The following is an 18978-nucleotide window of genomic DNA, read 5'->3' on the forward strand; positions in this document are numbered from 1 at the left end:
GAACACTTTTAAGAATGGGTTGATGAATAAAGCTCCCATAATGCACCACGGTGTGGTCTCTCCTAATTGCACCGTGATAATCTTTTGATGAGCATTCATCTGCGGGGCCTGATAACAAATGACTGGAGCCGGAAGTGGTGGTCTGCTGGTGATTGGAGAATGTCGGTGGGTGTTCCAATGTTTTCCTTGCCGTCATTGGGCTTCCTCTCCGCCGCTCAGAGCTGCTGCCGCCTCGGCTCCAGACGCTTCCTGCTCCCAGTCGCTTCTCGCAGTCCTGAAGAGGAGGACAGGATGAGGTAACTTGGACTTTGTTTTAGCGCTGCTTTGTGTCCGGGCTAGCTGTTAAGAGCCATGCGCCGTCAAAAGTTAAATAGTAAGTTTAGTTTTTTTCCCCCTTGCTAGTTTAAATGGTAAATCACAGCTCTCACTAGCTAACACGCTACTTCGGGTTCATCCTATCCACTAACTTGACTTTGATTTTTTTTTTTTTTTTAAGTATGACTTATCGGCAAACCGGAACGCATATCTACACATTAAGAAGATAAAATGTAAATCTGTAACTCTGCTTGAACTTTAGCGCTTAGCTGCGTCTGAAGCAAACTGTTAGCCTGCGCTAACGGACACTTTAAGCTAACACCGCACCGGGGACGTATCTGTCATCAACCCCACCTCCCCTTATTAATTTAATCTCTACACCTTTAAACACGCTTCTAGCTCCTGTATCAAGAGCTACATCCCACCCGCTGCCGTGTTGTGCTCGTCTGTGTCGCGGTTGAAGACATTCAGATCGATTTAGCCGGCTAACTGGCTGCTAGCTTGGTTAGGTGGTCAGCATCGGTCAAAGTTTCCACGTAGAGCTAAAGGAGTAGCCGCACTGCTGGTCAAAGGTTCACAGCCTCTGTTTAAAGCGTCTGATATGCCTATAAATTGATGAAGTGCTGGCTGTCTTAGTGAAACTAAACATTTCTCTCAGCAGCCCCTTTGTTTGGGGAGGGGGGGGGGGGCATATTTAGCCTGCTGGTGTTATTTCTGTGTCCCCCGCCCTGCACTTCCAAGGACGTGAGATGCAACAATGGGCATCAGCGAGGTGCGTTTTTCTGCCTGTTTAGCCAGAGCAGGACATTTGGCCAGCTGCTGGTTCCGTCCGCATCACGGCTTGCACAATGTTTCCAGACTCCTGTAGCACCTGGAAACAGGCGAGGCCAGATTAATGTCTTTAAGATCAGTCTGAGGCGTTTAAGATCATGTGTGTTTCAGTCACATGTTTTTATACCACAGCTGACAGTCATGCTAATTATGCACCTTTTAAATGTGTGTTATCTGTTCAATCAAAACTCTATGGGATAGTCTAATAGAAAGTAGCACTTTGTTGTGAAATAGGACAATAATAGTAAAAATACTAATAATTAAGCTCCCTTTACTTGAATTCTAAATAAACAGCCTTTATTCACATCAGTCACTTATTTAGTAATTAGAGCCCAAGCATGTTTAATTTCGCAGTCTTAAGAGCTTCAGAGTAGGGCTGGACGATAATACAATAACAATATATATCGATCAATAGACATGAGGTTCAATAGGGAAAAAAGGGTGTCAATAAAAAGTTCAGTAAAATACCAGTTCTCCTTCCTTTTGTATTCTAGCCAATGGTGTAGTTTAATACTACAGTCCCAACCAATCACAAATGCAGACCCAGGAATGCTCCGTCATACAGCTTCAGAGTACAGAGAACATGTTATTTTCTTTTTCTTTTAAGAGTTATAGTTTGGGTAAAAAGTTGGTTGAATAAAGAGTTATGTTTGAATTCAGTGTTCTTTATTTATATAAAAAAAAAGGGCCATTCAGAAACAGCATAAATGGCCAGGGCTGAATTTTTGTTTTGATAATTATCGATATCGATCAGTGTGATTTCTATTGTATCGATACGCCTTTTTTCTATATCGTCCAGCCCTACTTCAGAGGTTTGTTACACACTGAAAGAAAGCGTTCTAGTCAGATAAGCCCAAAACTGAACTTCTTGGGCTGCGAGGTGTTTGTGGAACATGTTGATGTGGAGGACACATTTCTTCAGGACGGGGAAGCCGGTCAGAGTTGATTGGAAGATCGTTTAAGCCATTTGCAGGACAATCTGCTCTCTGCTGCTGGTAAACCTGATTTTACCCACTGTGGGACAAAAAAATAACTTTCTATTCTTGTCATTGTGGGAGAAAACCTGTTAGACTGCAAAAGGCCTGAGGGGATGAAATTGAAGCGACATGAATACAAATCCATATCACACTTTCAGGTTTTATTTATAAAAGACATTTTCCTTCAGTTTCACATTCATGCAGTAATTTCTAAATTGCATGCAATCTCAGTAAAACTGTTTTTAATTAAACCAACTCAGAAACAAATAACTATTGATTCTTTAGTTAGGCAGCCTTACATTCACCACAGCTTGGTAGCTCCTAAGCAAAACCTGTGTTGAGGTTGTTCTCCAAGCTGCTTATTGTGATCAATACAGTTTTAAAATGCTAGGAAGTATTGAATGTATCCAGAGTTTTTAAATTGGTAGCTCTGAACGTAGCTCTGTCCTTTTTGCCCAAAAAATGCTTACATTGCTAATATTTGAACTTGGACCTCACGGATCACATTTCTGGAAAAATAAAGTCCTCCATCTAGGGCCGGGGATCTGTTGTGTAAACATATTTGTTAGATTGGGCATGTTTAATAAATATCACAAGGTATTAATCTAGTGGCATGTATCTATTAAGACTTTGAGAAACTTTTTTAACATTTACAACTAATTATGAGAAAACCTGAATTGGCTGCTAAGAAATCAGAAAAGGTTTTTTGATGGATGTGTATTAGGTGTTAAGAAAATAGAACATAAGAACTTGCATAATTTTACAGCTGCTATACCTTTCTAGTATATGTTTTTCCATTTTAAATTAGTTTGACATCTTTTTGAAATATGCAATGTTTTTATTACCATGGAATTTATAACTGCATTAAAAAAAAATCTAAAATATTTTCCCTACTTTTCCAGTGCGTCACATTGGATTTTGGTGACTATTTTATTTTCGAGCCTGATGTTGCATTAATTTCAAAACGTAAAAAAAAAAAAAAAAATTCAATAGAAATGTGATGAAACATTGAATCTAAATAGGTTAAAGATAATGTTGTTGAAGTGTTAAAGTGAATGTTGTGACATCTTATCTTTAGTGACCAAAAAAAAAAAAGTAGAGCTTTTAAAAATCAGCTGCTTGTGTCACAGTTGCTGAACAGGCAGACCTGCTGTCTGGAAAATTATGTCATCACAACATAAAACCTACCCAAAATCACGTGACTGCTCTGGGAAGTTACATAGACGTTGGTTTAAGGCATTATAGGTTAAAACTAACCCTGAAGGTCCATTACAAGTTTTTATAAAATTGATATATCTGTATTACTGGGCGGCTGATCCAAACCCTTAACAAGGAACGGATTCAGTTTAGTCAGCTACTCTGATACAAGTTACCAAAAACCTTCTTCAGTATCCAGATCCAACCATCAGGAAGGGCGGTAGATATCGTTTGTAATGTAGTCTTAACAGCAATGGTCCAGGAATTATATCCAGGAGAAAAGTGTTATGATTAAGGCCCTGGTGACTGAGAGGTTTAAAACTAATAAAACCTGTTATAAACAATGGTTTGATGCAGCTTGTGAAATAAGTCTGCAAGTATCAAGGACCAAATGTGCAATAAAATCTTAATAAATGTGTTTATTACACTCTGCGTTTTAATGAATACATAAATAGTTGCGTGTCTGTAATACATTTAACCTTTTTAAATTATTTAAAGATCTTCTTAATTGTTTCATATATCCTGTTTAACTATAACTCGTCACCAAATACATCCTAACATCTGATTGGTTTACCTGCACAACAACCTAGATTCGGACCAATCACCTTCTCTGTCGCACTGTTAGCCACGCCCACTTGCTGCAAAAACTGACAAACGTAAAATAAATCGATGGTCTGCTGCAGCACAGGACTATGAAATAAAATTAAAAAAAATATGCTGTTATATGTTAAAAGCATATATAGTTAAGATTTTGAAGAGATGTTTAAATATTAGCTATATATTAAATATAAAACATTAAAATACAAATTTTATCACTATTTTGGTATTTTACGCATTTATAATTTCATTTAAGGAATGTATATGAATATTTATTCACCAACTTTCCATTTTGATCTTTCATATCAGGGCGTCAAATGTTCATGTCATCATCAGAAAAAAAAAAAAAAAACTCTAATTCTCTAATACTTTCGTGGTTGCAAAATTCAGATGCATGTTGCTTATCAAGCAAATTTAGTATGACTTAGCTCAGCAGTGCAAGATTCAGATTGTGACAGAAGACACTTTTGTCCGCCAGTCCTGAGGAACAAAAGCCCTGAGCATGTAAATGCTGACCAGCTGCGGTCATCGGAGGGCAACCTTTCATGCAAAGTAATGCTGTGCCTCAGCAAGCCGCGCTAAGGATGTGTGACTGTGAGTCAGCCCAGACGTACCTAAGGTCAAAGGGCGTGAGGGATGTGGTGTTGCTTCATCTCCATAATGTCTCCTGCTTGTCAGAGTAGCCGCTTGTTACCACAGACATATATACGTAGACGCGTCATATGGCACAGGTTCGCACGTCAACGTCACCGCCATATTGTATGTGGCAGAAAAAAAGTTGAGTTCTGTTATTGTCAACATGAATCAGAAAATATGCCTCATTCCTGTGCTGCATGGAAATGTATTCGGGCTGATTTCACTACTTGTATCTGCCTTCTACAAAGGCATATATATATATATATATATATATATATATATATATATATATATATATATATATATATATATATGTATGTGTATGTATGTATGTATGTATGTATGTATGTATATGTGTGTGTGTTATGAATATAAGGATCAATTTGTTAAATCTAAACATTGTGGTCTTCATTATTTCATAAAACCGTGTCACATGTGAACCTTTAGGAACAGACTTCTTGGGGGAGTATTAAAGAAGTAAAATTAATAATATGAGAAATAAAAGTCCTAGGTCAATAAAGTAAAAAAAAAACAAACACAATAGTGGTAATGTTATGAGAGAAACGTCATATTATGAGAATTAAGAGGGAACATTTCCAGAATAGTCACAGTTTGCAGAATTATTTCACTCCTGGAGTAATAGGGCCAGGTTAGATTATTTTAAATATTTTTATTCTTTAGGAGAATAAATTCAGAAGAATGAAGCTAAAGGGATACGAAACAAAACAAAAATACTACGAATACATAGTATATTCAGAGATTAAAGTCCCTCTGATACTGTTTAAGTGACTGAGTAACTGCAGATTTGCCACATTTAAGATGGCGGACGCTCTGACGCATCGCAGCATAGGCAGAACCCGCCCAATGACGCGTCTACGTATATGACGTCTATGCTTGTTACTCTCTGAATGCAAAAACCGAGATATAAACAGGTTTTCCCTACAGAGATAATAGCGGTCGTTTTATCTCAGTTTCTTTAAAAAAAAGAAATGATTGTATCAGACACTCTTCTCTCTGCTCTTCTTTTCCTGCAGGAACAGAGATGTTTGGGAAGGAACGTGACTGCTCGGGCTTCACTTAAAGACACTAAGATGACATAAACTAAGGACTCGCCAGGAACTGTTTCCTTGTGTATTTTCTTTGTTCCTCTTTTTTTTTTGTTCGTTTGTTTGGCTTCTCCGTGTTTTGTTCTTGTCAGGTGTCATTTGCAGAAGCCATTTTTTTTTTTTTTTTCCGACAACAAATCGTTAATTTATCACACTACTGTCCCGAAAGCGTTGTTTCGTCACTCCTCCTGTCCGCGTCCTACGTATATCTCTGAGATTTCAGATAGCAATAGAGGTTTCAAAGGTCTTTCGGAGCTGCACTTATCATCTCCTCGGGGCATTCATCACACTGCAGGCTGCACTCGTCATGCAACATACACTTTAAAGAATCGCTGCACATTACTTTAACGAACCCGGGCCTCCTTTCATAGAGAAGGTGTGTTTTTTGCTTTTTTGTCTTATTGATACTTTATCGCTGTATGGTAGACTTCTGCGAAGAGGTTCGGTTTTGTACCTTTGTGTGACTATTTAAAGCTCACTGCTTAATTACCTGCTGCCTTGTTTTGCTACGACAAAAGGCAGCTTTGAACTGGAAAAGGCTTTGTTTTTGTACTTATGCAATTTCTTTGTGAAAGGCCCGTGTTTTAAATGACTGATTTTCTTACGTTGAAGTATTTCCTGTCCACTTTTCGACTGGCAGGGAACTAGTTGCTGACAGCTGTTAATGTCAAACTGTGATTGCTTTTTTTTTTCTTTTCTTCCATTTTCACTGGATTATTTCTCTAAACGGCTGCCTCTTTATACCGAAAGAAGTTTGTTTTTCAAATGAAGACCCCCATCAGAGAACCACTCTGATGAACTGAAGTTTTCTGCCGACTCTGCATGAAGAAGGATTTTTTTTTTTTTTGAAGTGATTTCAGGGATGAAGTTGTTTTCGGTTAATTTTTAGATTTTTCCTCCCGACGGCTCGTCTGAGCTTCTGATTGCAAAAGCTTTTTTACCGTTTGCCTCGTCAGACTGGCAGACGGCGTCCACTTCAAAAAGCGAGGATGCGCTCCCCGGAACCGTCCTCGCCGTCTCCGGCCGAAGCGCTCCTTCACGGTCAGTTCGCCAGCTGGGAGTCCGGCAGCAGCAACAACAACAACAATGGCTGCCCGGACAGCCCCGGAGGTTCAGGAGGACTCTCCCCCGCCACCTCGCCGGCTCCAGCCTCTAACTACGCCCTGACCCTCACCCACACCCACATCCACGTTCAGCGCCTGTCGCCGCGGCCCGGAAAGGAGGCCCGCCTCCTGCTGCCTCTGTCCGAGCTGCTCGGGTGCAGCTGTCCCCGCGCCCCCGCGCCGCCGCTGCTGGTGCTGTACTGGTACCCGCCGGGGAAACGAAGGAAGGGCGTGTCCAGACGGCGGCAGGTGAGAGCGTACCTGGCGGAGAGCCGGCCTGAAGCGGAGAGGTGGTCGGCTGCTGTCCAGTGTTTGCTCAGAGAGGTGCCCGTAACACCCAACACAGGTGAGTGTCTCTTTCACCTGAAGCCCTTTTTGTCCTGATTGGGTCTCAGATTATCTGTAGCAACATGGCTGCTGGTGTTTGATAGACACAGTGCTGGTTTTGTTTAGAGCAGGGGTGTCCAAACTTTTCAGCACCTGGGCCCAAATTGTCATGTCAAAAGTACTTTAGGGCCAAAAAATAGCATAAAAAAGAAAAATATTATGTTGTGAATTTTTAAAGACAAACCAAAACTATACTCATCATTAATTATTGTAAGAAGGTGAAAGTTTTGTGTGATATGCAAGTTTTACGATTTGAAATTTTTTAAATTGAAGTAGTGTAGTATGTAAATTCTGTTTTAATATAAACACCCAACCAGGGACAGGAGTTGAAAATTACCATTAGATATACAATTTATATGGAGCACTTCAGTGACAAATAAAGATGAAATAAAATAAATAACTGCTCTATAAAATGATTGAAAAACTTAATTATTTCTGCTGTATAAGAACATGATTTAGGTCGGCATTTCTTTTGAAAACATTTGCTCTATTTAGCCAGTTTTAATAAATGAATTCAAAGCAGACTTTAAAGCATGTGAGTAAAAGTCCTTGGATGGCTGTGATCTTATTTACTATGAAATTAAAGAGGATTTAAAAAGTGTGGTTATTAAAAGACACCTTGTGTTGTACCTAACATTTTCAATTGTAAGAGTTTATCTCGTCTGTAATAGTTTTGCCCTAACTAATGATAAATTATAAACCATCCACCTTTACTGGTGGGCCAAATCTTTCTTGAAATGCAGGGCTGCATAAAATCATTACAGGGGCCGCAAATGGCCCCCGGGCCGCACTTTGGACACGCCTGGTTTAGAGCCTTTTAATGTATGGGAGTGTTTCTTTAAAGGAGCCACAAAATAACGATGTTAATGAATGTCTGTAATGTGCCATGTTTTCTTACGAAGCTATCTAGAAGATTTATTTATGTATTTATTTATAGTGGCTTGTTTTTCGTATAGTAGGATGACAGGATGGGGGGTACAAGAGAGGGGGAGAGACATGTGGAAGATTGAGAAATTAAAACCAAATCGCACTTTGTTTTATCTACAGGCCTTATTTTTTTTCAGATGTGATTATATACACAACGGCGTATTTAAATAGCAACGAAAAGGTTTTGTAAAATCAATGGCTGTGTGTTTTGAACATTTCCTAGTCACAATTGTGAGAGAAGAAAATATTTAGATGCAATGCGAGAGAAAAACATTATGCATGGGTTGCCAGGTATATGTGAATACGTTAAATGGCTATACCGTTGCTGCAAATTGCAATGACTTAATAGATTGCAATGAATCCTCTTTTTCCTGATTTGCTTTATTCTTTGCTATTATATAATATCCCTTCCTCTCTCAATGCGCTTTAGTATCGCTGCCTCTAAAGATCAGGGATCAGCAGTAAAGCCATGCAGAGTCCAACCCCCTCGTCCAAAGTATGAAATGCAGCGTGGAAAGCCTGACGCTTCATACCAAATATATGATCTAAACTGTCGCAACAATTGCGATTAAATATAATGTGGAACTACTGGAAAACGACATTAATTTAGTTTCCTTCCCACTAAAAACCAGCCTTAAGCCTTGCAGGGATATTTGTAGTTGGTGGAAGGCGACCTCAGACTGCAGCCATCTGAGCAAAGCATGACATCATCTGCAAAAAGATGTGATTTAACTACAGCCACGTACGCTTCCCGATGATTTTAATGCAAAAAACAGCCTTGAGGGAGTCTGTAAAGCTATTGTTTAAGTTCTTGTTAGTCTCTAACCTAAAATGTTCATTGTTTTTAGATGTATAAGGTCGCTGGATAAGCTTGATGACGGATCTTTAAAGCTGGTGCCCAAATCACAAACAGTTTCCTCTGTGTCCATTAAGAGGCTTTTGTTGTCAAATGCTGCGTCGAAGGACATTTAAAGAAAACTAGTCCTTTGTCTTTGAAGAATTTGCTCATTGTGACCTTTATGTTTGGCTCCAGGAATTAGCCTCCAACTGCACATTATGTTTTATTTGCTTTCATTTGCGCCTGCTTTGTAGACTCTTGCTAATTATAGCTGAATGTCAGCGTGGCCCTGGACCTTCCTGTGTGTTCAGTCGGCTCGTTCTGTCTGAGGGAGTGAAAACCCAGAAAGAAAAGCTTTACCTCTGCACTTCTTTTCTAAGGCTCTAGAAAAATAATTAATTAAACTTAATCTAAATTCAAATGTATCTAATTTTTCACCCCCTCTTATCATTTTTGCACTCTGTGTACAACATGCAAACGCTGAATAATGATTTTCTCCTGCTGCGTTCTGCCACTCCTTGCCTTTGCCCTGCTAATAAGACGTAGCTGTAAAACTGATAAGTGCTCAATGCTCTCTTTATTTCAGTGGCTTGTAAACTCTGTTAACACTCCTTTTCTTTAGACGGATATTCACCCCCGACTCTTAAATGTTTGTCTGAAACGACTGAATGCATTTTATTTGGTGACAGTGCTGCCATTGATGCAATTGTTTTTGATTTAAATGCGTTGTTAAGACTTAAGGAGAAATATTTTTCTCAATCATCCCTCCATCGCTTCACGTCTTCTAAACCAACGCCTCCAAATGTTGGCTTTCTGTTGGTTTTAGAATTTGATTTTAAACCTTTATTGTGTTTTTTAAGCACGTAGGCCCACCTTATTGGTCTTATTATTCAGCTTTTATGTGCCTGATAGGTCTATGAGGTCTTCAGGTCAGTTTTTATTAGACCTCCCAAAACCAGGCACTAACTCTATGATGGACTTCCTCAGTAACTCCAGACTTGTTTTCAATCAAAACTAATTTATTCAGGCTGGCTTTTAATAGCAATTAGCGCCGGTACTTTCTATTTCTGGTTCTTAATCTTTATTGCCTTTTCTTACCGTTTCCTGCTTGGTTTTGTTTATCTGCGTATGCCTTTTGTTTTTAATTATAAAGCACTTTGCTTGTTTTTATTGTCTGTCTAAAGGACTATATAAATAAATTATTGACTGACTGAGACGCTTTGGACCAAGCAACGTTTCTCCAACCTGTTGCCGTCCAATTTTAGTGAGCTTCTGTGAATTCTAGCCTCAGTTTGATGTTCTTGGCTGACAGGATCTGCACCCGGTGTAGTCTTCTGCTGCTGTAGCCCATCACATTTAATTTGCTTTGTTCAGAAACGGTCTTCAGCCTGTTTTCTGTGCTAATTTGAATTACTGTTGCCTCTCTGACATCTCAGGCCAGTCTTCCCCTTCCTGCTGACCTCTGAGGGGACATTTTGCTTCAACACAACTCTAGTTTCTTCTGTTCATAAAACAGCCACCCAAAATCGACTCCACGTTCAAAGCCACTTAAATTCTCCTTTCTTCCCCATTCTGATGCTCGGTTTGAACTTTAGAGCTACCTTTAGATTCCTTAAAGCACAGAGTTTTGTGCCGTTGATGGATTTTCTATTATTCAATTCAATAAAATTTTATTTATATAGCGGCAATTCAGGAAACATGTCATATCGAGGCACTTTACAAAGTCAAAATTCAATCATATTATACAGACTGGTAAAAAATGTCCTATATAAGGGAACCAGTTGATTGCTTCAAAGTCCCGACAAGCAGCGTTCACTCCTGGAGAAGCGTAGAACTACAGGGAGAGTCGTCTACATTGTCCATGGCTTTTCAACAATCCCTCATATTATGTGTTTAAAAGCAATTGAACACGCGTACCTAATAACGTGGCCCAGTGAATGTATAAACTTGGGTAAGAAAACTAGCTAACTTTTCCCGACGTCTCCCTGGACGAGGCTGCAGAGTGAAGCGGATTGTGGGAGGCTCAGCGTATGAATGTTCTTCTGCCATACCATACCAATTTTATTTATAAAGCACTTTAAACAACAGCAGGACCAAAGTGCTGTACACAATCATTAAATACAAATGATCACTCGTAAAACAATAAGCAAAATAGTATATAAAATTAGTAATAAATGAAAGTAAAATGCGATAAAACAAAGTCAACGTCTCAGATTGTGTTAAAAGCCAAGGAAAATAGATGGGTCTTAAGATGGGATTTAAAATAAAATCAGAAAGGGAAGAGGCCTGTCTAAAGCCTAAAGGAAAGTCATTCCACAGCTTGGGTGCTGCTACAGGTCAGCTGATCTAAGGGAAGGGGGGGGGGTGTGTAGGGATGTAGCAGCTCAGACAGGTATGGTGGGGCAAGGCCATTCAGAGCTTTAAAAGCAAATAATAAAAGGATTTTCAAATGTATCCTAAAATGTACTGGCAGCCAATGCAGCGAGGCTAAAACGGGGGAAATATGCTCAAATTTTTTTGTACCTGTTAAAAGACGCGCAGCAGCATTTTGTACCCTTTGAAGCTGGGCAATGCACAAACCACTGACAAGGCAAGGCAAATTTATTTATATAGCACAATTCAGTACAAAGACAATGCAAAGTGCTTTACATTATTAAAATATAGCAAAATAAAACAGAATAAAAGCAAGTAGGAATAAAATGTAGATAGAAATTAGAACAAAGAAGTGGTGATTCAGTTAAGTAGAATAGTTGAAGGCAATCCTAAACAAATGTGTTTTTAAACTTGATTTAAATGAACTCAGGCTTTCAGCACTTTTACAGTTTTCTGGAAGTTTGTTCCAGATTAGTGGAGCATAGGAACTAAATGCTGCTTCTCCGTGTTTGGTTCTGGTTCTAGGTATGCAGAGTAGGCTGGAGCCAGAAGACCTGAGTGGTCTGGAGGGTTTATACGCTGATAACAAGTCTGTGATGTATTTAGGTCCTAAGCCATTTAGGGATTTATAGACTAACAGAAGTATTTTAAAGTCTATTCTATGAGATACAGGGAGCCAGTGTAAGGACTTTAGAACTGGGGTGATGTGCTCTACTTTCTTAGTCTTAGTGAGGATGCAGGCACTGGCTCCTTATAAAGTGCATTACAGTAATCCAGCCGATGGGTGATAGACGAACTCTGAAATGTAAACTCGACTGTCGGAGCTTGGCTCATGTCACAGCTGGCCAGCTGTGAACCTGAACAGACGCACGTTTAGCCTAACGACGTTGTTTCCTGTTCGCCGCGCAGAGTTTTCAAGAAGTCTGCTACCTCGTCCCAGGCGACTACTGTTATTGGTCAATCCGTTCAGCGGAAGAGGCCAAGCGATGCAATGGTGTCAGACCCACATCCTGCCAATGATTAGGGAGGCCAACATCAGCTATAACCTCATACAGACAGGTAACACAAAAGGCTGATGAGCTCTTCTGTGAGGAAAGATGATGTAAATATGTTTTGTAACGGGTACTACCTTGGTGAATCTGCCGCAGAGCGCCAGAACCACGCAAGGGAGCTCATCAGAGACATCCCGCTCTCCGAGTGGGACGGCATCATCATTGTGTCTGGAGACGGCCTGCTGCATGAGGTAAAGTGCTCTCGTTGCAGGGGTGGACCGCGAGGGAGATGTCTGTGCATGTTATGGTGTTTGGTCTGCTTAAGTTGTTGTTCTGTGGTTCTGTAGGTGATCAACGGTCTGATGGAGCGCCCAGACTGGGAACAAGCAATAAAAACACCGGTTGGTATCCTGCCCTGCGGCTCTGGGAACGCTCTGGCCGGCTCCATCAACCACTACGCAGGGTGAGAAGAGCAGTGGCACTAAGTCGGGACCCGGTGAAGCATTTTAAATTTCTGTCTGTGGATAACTTGCTGTTAGAAAGAACAACAGGGAATAGTTGTTTTGTCTTTCTGCTTTTGAGACGCGATGAATGCGGCGCGACTTAATGTTAAAGTTTTACTCTCAGCTGGAAGCGAAAGCCTTTATGCTTTAATCCTGTAAACCTGAATGAAATATTTGAGGTTTTTTTTTCCTTTTCCTCCCGTCTCAGGTATGACATGTGCCTTCGAGAGCCGCTCCTTTTAAACTGCTGCTTTTTGCTCTGCCGAGGCGGGGTCCGACCCATGGACCTGGTCTCTGTAACAACAAGCCCTCCTCCCTCCAAAAACAGCCACGCCGCAGCTCCCAGGAGACTGTTTTCCTTCCTCTCTGTTGCCTGGGGGTTTGTGTCTGACGTTGACATCGAGAGTGAGAGGTCCGTGTTTGATGTAAACCTGACGGGTTTTTTTTATTTTTTGTTGGTGTGCCTTTCAAAGCTATTCACGCTGTTGAATTCTTCACAACCACAAACATCTTTGTGTTTTTGGGGGGATTTGATGCGATATGCCAACAACAGGAATGCATTGTGTGAGGGTAAAAGAGGCATTATAGGTTGTTTTTGAAGATTTTATTTTACAAATAAAAATCTGAAACAAAGTGAAGGTCATTTGTATTCAGTAGAATCGGCAGGTTCGTAAAAATAGTTTATCCGCTTTGTTGTTTGCACAATAGTTAAGGCTCATTTAAATTGGATGGAAAGCTTATGTGAACATCAATTTTTTTTGTCTTAAAACAGTTTTCAGTTGTATGTAGATCTGGACTTTGACTAGGCCATTCTAAATGATAAATATGCTTAGATGTGAACCATCCATTGTAGCTCTGGATGTGTGTTTAGTGTCGTTGTCCTGCTGGAAGGGGAACCGCCATCCCTGTTGCTGCCTCTAAAGTGTCTTCCTTCCAGGGTTGTCCTGCATTTAGCTCCCTCCATCTGACCCACTTCCTGTTTTTCTTCCACCACCATGCTTCACACTTGAGATTGTAGGATCAGACTGAAGTGCTTGTTAGTTTTCTGACATACATTGTTCTGCGTTTAGGTTCAATTTTGACGTGACGTCATCAGAGCACTCAATTGGTTTATTGCAAACACCAAACACGATTCTTCATGGCAGTCTTTGTTCAAATGTTTGATACATTCAAAGCTCAGGATATTGTTTTATAAACTAGCTTCTTCACATCATTATCCTTGACCTGTCAGCTGTGTCCTTTGTTCTTCGTGATGCTGTTTGTTCACTAATGCTCTCCAACAAACTTCTGAGGCCTTCACTGAACAGCCAGACTCATGCTTTGATTTAAACACTTAACTGAGGTAAGGCAAGGCAAGGCAAATTTATTTATATAGTACAATTCAATACAGAGACAATGGAAAGTGCTTTACGTGATTAAAATATAGGAAAATAAAACAGAATAAAAGCAAGCAGGAATAAAATGTAGAAACAAAATAGAACATTAAAAACAGTTGGACTAAAAAAGTTGAACTAATGATGTTTCAGTAAAACAGTTTAACTAGAACAGTCAAAGGCAATCCTAAACTAATGTGTTTTTAATCTTGATTTAAAAGAACTCAGGCTTTCTGCACTTTTACAGTTTTCTGGAAGTTTGTTCCAGATAAGTGGAGCATAGGAACTAAATGCTGCTTCTTGTTTAGTTCTGGTTCTAAACGAACTAAAGTTCATGACTTTCTCAGGCGGGTCGTTCCACTGGATTTTATTTATCATAGTAAAGGAGGTTGATCGGGAGCCATTATCAATTCCACAATTTCAGATTTTTATTTGTAAAGAAAAACATTTTAAAAACATGAATTTGTTTTATTTCACTTCACAACGATGTGCTACTTTGTGTTCGTCTATTACATTAAAACCCAATGAAATGCATAGAAACTTGTGGTTGAAAGTTGATAAAAGTTGAACAGCAAACATTAGAAAACAAAGTTTTATCTCAAAATTATTCCTTTTTTTTGTTTTTTTGTTTTTTGTTTCAGGTATCGCGGCTTGGGCTCAGCCCGCTTCACTCTGGGCACTTTGGTGCGCATTGCCTCTCTTCGATCGTACAAGGGCAGTTTGTCCTACCTGCCTCCTTCTGTTGCCATGTCCTCAAATGGGACGCCTCCACCACGGAGACCCCTCTCCCGCAGCATTACGGAAGGCCTGGAGAGCTTCTGTAAGACGCCCATCCATCGCACTTGCTCCGACATGGGCATCAGTGAGCAGAGGAGCCTCCTGCGCAGGGTGGATGGTGAGAGGGAGAAAGAGGAGAGGCAGAGAGAGAGGACGAGGAGGAGACAGAGGGGTAGGGGGAAAAGGACCGGTGTGGTGAGGGCTAGCAGTCTGGCAGAAGACCGAGAGAGGGAGGGGGAGATGGAGATAGAGATGGAGGCGGAAGAGAAGTCCGGAACGAGTTCCGAGTCAAATGAAAGGGACGAGTCCAATATGGGAAGAGAAGAAAAGTTGGCAGGGATTAGGGACGAACGGGAAGACGAGGAAACATCAGAGCAAGACTCTTGTGAAATGCTGGAGGATGACGACGGGAGGGACGAGGAAGGCAGCGGCGGTTCTCTAGAGGCGGACGGAGTGTTGCGTGCCAGGGAATTGGGCGAAAGCTACGGCGTGGACATGGGGAGGGAGGCGCAAGAAGAGCCTGGAGACGGTTCCCAGGACGAGCTTCAGGAAGCCAGAGAGGTGGTAAGAAAGAACTCGGCTCCTTCAAGCCAGATAGCGAACACTCTGCTGAGCCAGCCTCTCGGCCAGGAAGCCAGCAGAGACTCTGGCATGTCGTGCAGCATGGAGGACCTGGATCTGAACGAAACCTACTTCCAGAAACAGTCTTACCCTCTGGATGTGGCCCGGGAGCGATCTCTCACCATCTCCTCCCCCTTCCGTCACAAACCCTTCTCCTACAAGCAGAAAGCTCTGGACCAAAACCACAACGCCTCCCGTCAGAGGCCCCACTCACTCCTCCAGCACTCCAACTCCAACTCCCTCCCCCCCAAAATGACTCCGCCCTCCTTTTCTCCCTCACCGCCCTCCTCCCCTTCCTGTACATCCCCGCGCTCGTCATCCTACCTCGCCCCCCGTCCAAACACCCCCAATTCCCCCCTGAGCTCTCCCTCGTTCCATTCGCCGTCCTCGTCCTTTAACTTTGAAATCATGGAACCAGCAGGATCTCTGAAGAACCGTCCATTCGTCTCGCTGCCTTTTGATATACCGAGGGACGACTTGTTACCCCCACTCGACCAGCCTCTCCCCACCAGAGATTGGGTCACCATTGAAGGGGACTTTGTCTTGGTCCTGGCCCTTTACCAGTCCCACCTCGGGGCTGACCTCCACGCTGCACCTCAGGCCAGGTTTGACGACGGCCTGATCCACCTGACCTTTGTCCGGGCAGGCATCTCCAGAGCCACCCTACTCAGACTGTTCTTTGCCATGGAGAAAGGAAACCACCACTCGGTCACCTCGCCGTACGTGAGCCACGTAACCTGCAAGGCCTTCAGGCTGCAGCCGCTGTCCACACGGGGGACTCTCACTGTGGACGGAGAGCTTGTGCCCTATGGACCGCTGCAAGCGCAGGTTAGAAAGATCGACAGCACCACAGTACTTGTCGTACCCTTTGAATGTTTCCCCAAAAATAAATGTTGTAATTTATTGGGATTTTATATGGGGTTGGGAATTGAAAAGATTCTCACGATTCCGATTCCCTTATCGATTCTGTGAAACGATTCGATTCCTTTTCGATTCTCTTTTCCATTCCAATTTTGGGAAATTGGAATCGAACAAACATTTTTATGATGAGCATCAACTTTGTTTACTTAACTATCACACGACCTCACAAACTAACAAGGTCAAGATGTCCATAGAAAATGTGCAACTGGAGTAACATTTATATTTGTTTAAAAAAAAGGAATATAAGAACAAACTTAAATACAGTAGATAGGTTGTTTAGAATACAAGAAAATGTAAGTTTGTTGTGACAGTTGCTTATGAATCTCTCTTTAGATAACCTCAGTCATCTAAATCTAACGGAGAAGCCATCCGTTTAATGAAAAAGCATTACTGTAAAGTTTTGGGAAATAAACTCATCTCCCCCTGATTTAAATAAACGAGCGTCACCTTTCTCTCGCTCCCTGAAATGTGGAGCAACTTCGTAGCATGTTTCGTTACATCCATTGCAATAGCTAGAATCATGTAAGAATTCCAGCTACCAGTAAGTAGTTCTAATTAAACATGCTACCAATGGAGGGCTGGATTAATGAGAAAGGCACACTCCCTTAATAACCCCAAAGAGAGGTAGGAAATTGGTTTATTTCCAGAAATGAGATATGATTTACTAGGAACCACATTAAGCACAGCCACTGATGTAAAACTAGCTACTTACCACCAGAGTTGGCTTCCATGCTGGTCGTAACTTTAGCTTCTGTCCGGTAAGAATCAAAAACACGGCATTCGTTAACATGTATGCCATGTTGTGTGCGCAGGTGTTTCTGCCTGTTGGATCTATTTCCTCCCGCGGATGTATATGCCATTTTGCAATGATTACAAAGCGCCTCGTTGCCATCTTTCTCTTCTTTAAAATGAAGCCAAACCTTCAACCGTTTACCCGATGGGGCGGCATTTTTTTGTTTGGTTTTTCGCCTGGTCACGTCGTACTTGCTTACTGAATGCCGTGTGCGTAACTTGCGTAAAAAAACGTGACGTAACTTGCGTAACTTGCTAACGTTGTGCTGCTAAGAGCCGCAGCACGACGGAATCGAAAAGAGAATCGTTAATCGAGCTGCCAAACGGAATTGAAACACACAGAACCGGTTCTGAACAGGAACCGGTTTTCGATTCCCATCCCTAATTTTATGACTGATCACGCCAGAGTTATGCATAACTGTGAAAAGACCAATATAAATGAATGCATTTGTCATTAAATTATGTGATTGGTTCTGGTACTTGTAAATGATTACTTTGATTATCATAGCTTGGGTGTCTCAGTAAGTTACTCATAATTTTTTCTCACCTTTCACAGGTTCATCCTTCCCTGGCCCGTCTCATTGTTGGAGACACTGGAGTAAAGATTACCAGACTTTAATAAGGGATTTTTGATTTTACTTATACTTACATATCAACACTCTAATGAAGAATCTTATCTCTGTTGCCATTTTGCTCTCAGAGGGAGGTGAGAGTGGTGAATTTGAGACACTAGCCTTGTTCCAGGAAACAGCTTTTGTAGGTAATAATGAAAGGGATAACACACCGAGCCATGCGTCATTGGACAATGACCGCAGGGATTAATACTACATTTTAACAAACTGTCTTTAAAACGCACTTCGTTGCACAGATGGATCACGCACAGCGTATGTAAAGATGGGGAACTGCACAGTCTTGGATAAGAAGAGGGCGTACCAATACCAATTGAATGTTTTGGGAGGGGGGGGGGGGTCTTTTGGAGCAGATAGTGCATGAGTTGAATGTGTACATGTCAGTATGCATGCAGAGAAGCACTAACTGATTTTTGCCTTACACTGCGACAATGAGAAGTTTGATATCAAAGAAAAAAAAATGTTCTGGGCCAGTTAGAATACACGGAAATTATTTGCTGTCCCTTACCAGGACTCTCACCACTGTTCAGCTCTTAAGAGGACAAAAACTTTGGTCCTTCAAAGTAATGCCTTATCTGCCATTGCACAGCTCAGCTGTACCTTTGATCATTCTCTTATGTAATAAGCCTAAACCTTTTTTTTTTTAAGTAAAGTTCTGTTAAAAGGATATAAGTGGTTAATTTCTTACCTGTAATGGACAAATCCCCTGGTGTTTATTATAAAGATTAGTTTGATTCTGAAGCTAAAGCTAATAGCTAGTCCAGTCAGAGCCTGTTTCAGACAGCTCTTCTGCTGTATTGAAAAAGCTCAGATCACAAAATGTAACAAAGATTAATAAGAAGGTTGGTTTTTTTGTGAGCCTTTAAATTGTCGTCAAATTTAGTTTAGACTCGTATACAAAAAAATGCACGATTAGTCAGACAGGAAATTGAGGCTGGAGGTAATGCTCTAACAATTAATTTCTGTTCCTGGAACGATTAAAGCATTTCTGATCAGAGAAGCTTTATGAAATAAAAGTAAAGTTGCTTAAATAATAGGAAAAGTACTATAGTGGATTAAATGAAAGCTATTCATATATTTTTA

The 18978-nt window shown here is 41.1% G+C and overlaps 1 protein-coding gene across 2 annotated transcripts; it reads left to right on the plus strand.

The window, feature by feature from the left end:
* The first annotated feature begins 94 nt into the window (after positions 1 to 94).
* On the plus strand, positions 95 to 18978 carry sphk2 (sphingosine kinase 2). Of its 2 annotated transcripts, none has more exons than XM_036134683.1 (8): positions 95 to 296; positions 5588 to 7108; positions 12197 to 12346; positions 12436 to 12530; positions 12627 to 12742; positions 12991 to 13194; positions 14797 to 16381; positions 17823 to 18978. In XM_036134683.1, exons 2-8 carry the CDS (start codon positions 6649 to 6651, stop codon positions 17883 to 17885), a joined length of 2673 nt encoding a protein of 890 aa, XP_035990576.1. In that variant the 5' UTR covers positions 95 to 296; positions 5588 to 6648; the 3' UTR covers positions 17886 to 18978. The 2 variants fall into 2 exon arrangements, with proteins under 2 accessions (XP_035990576.1, XP_035990580.1); XM_036134687.1 differs by having other exon boundaries at positions 282 to 373.

Source organism: Fundulus heteroclitus, chromosome 3 (genome assembly GCF_011125445.2).
Source record: "Fundulus heteroclitus isolate FHET01 chromosome 3, MU-UCD_Fhet_4.1, whole genome shotgun sequence".
NCBI classification, from domain to species: domain Eukaryota; kingdom Metazoa; phylum Chordata; class Actinopteri; order Cyprinodontiformes; family Fundulidae; genus Fundulus; species Fundulus heteroclitus.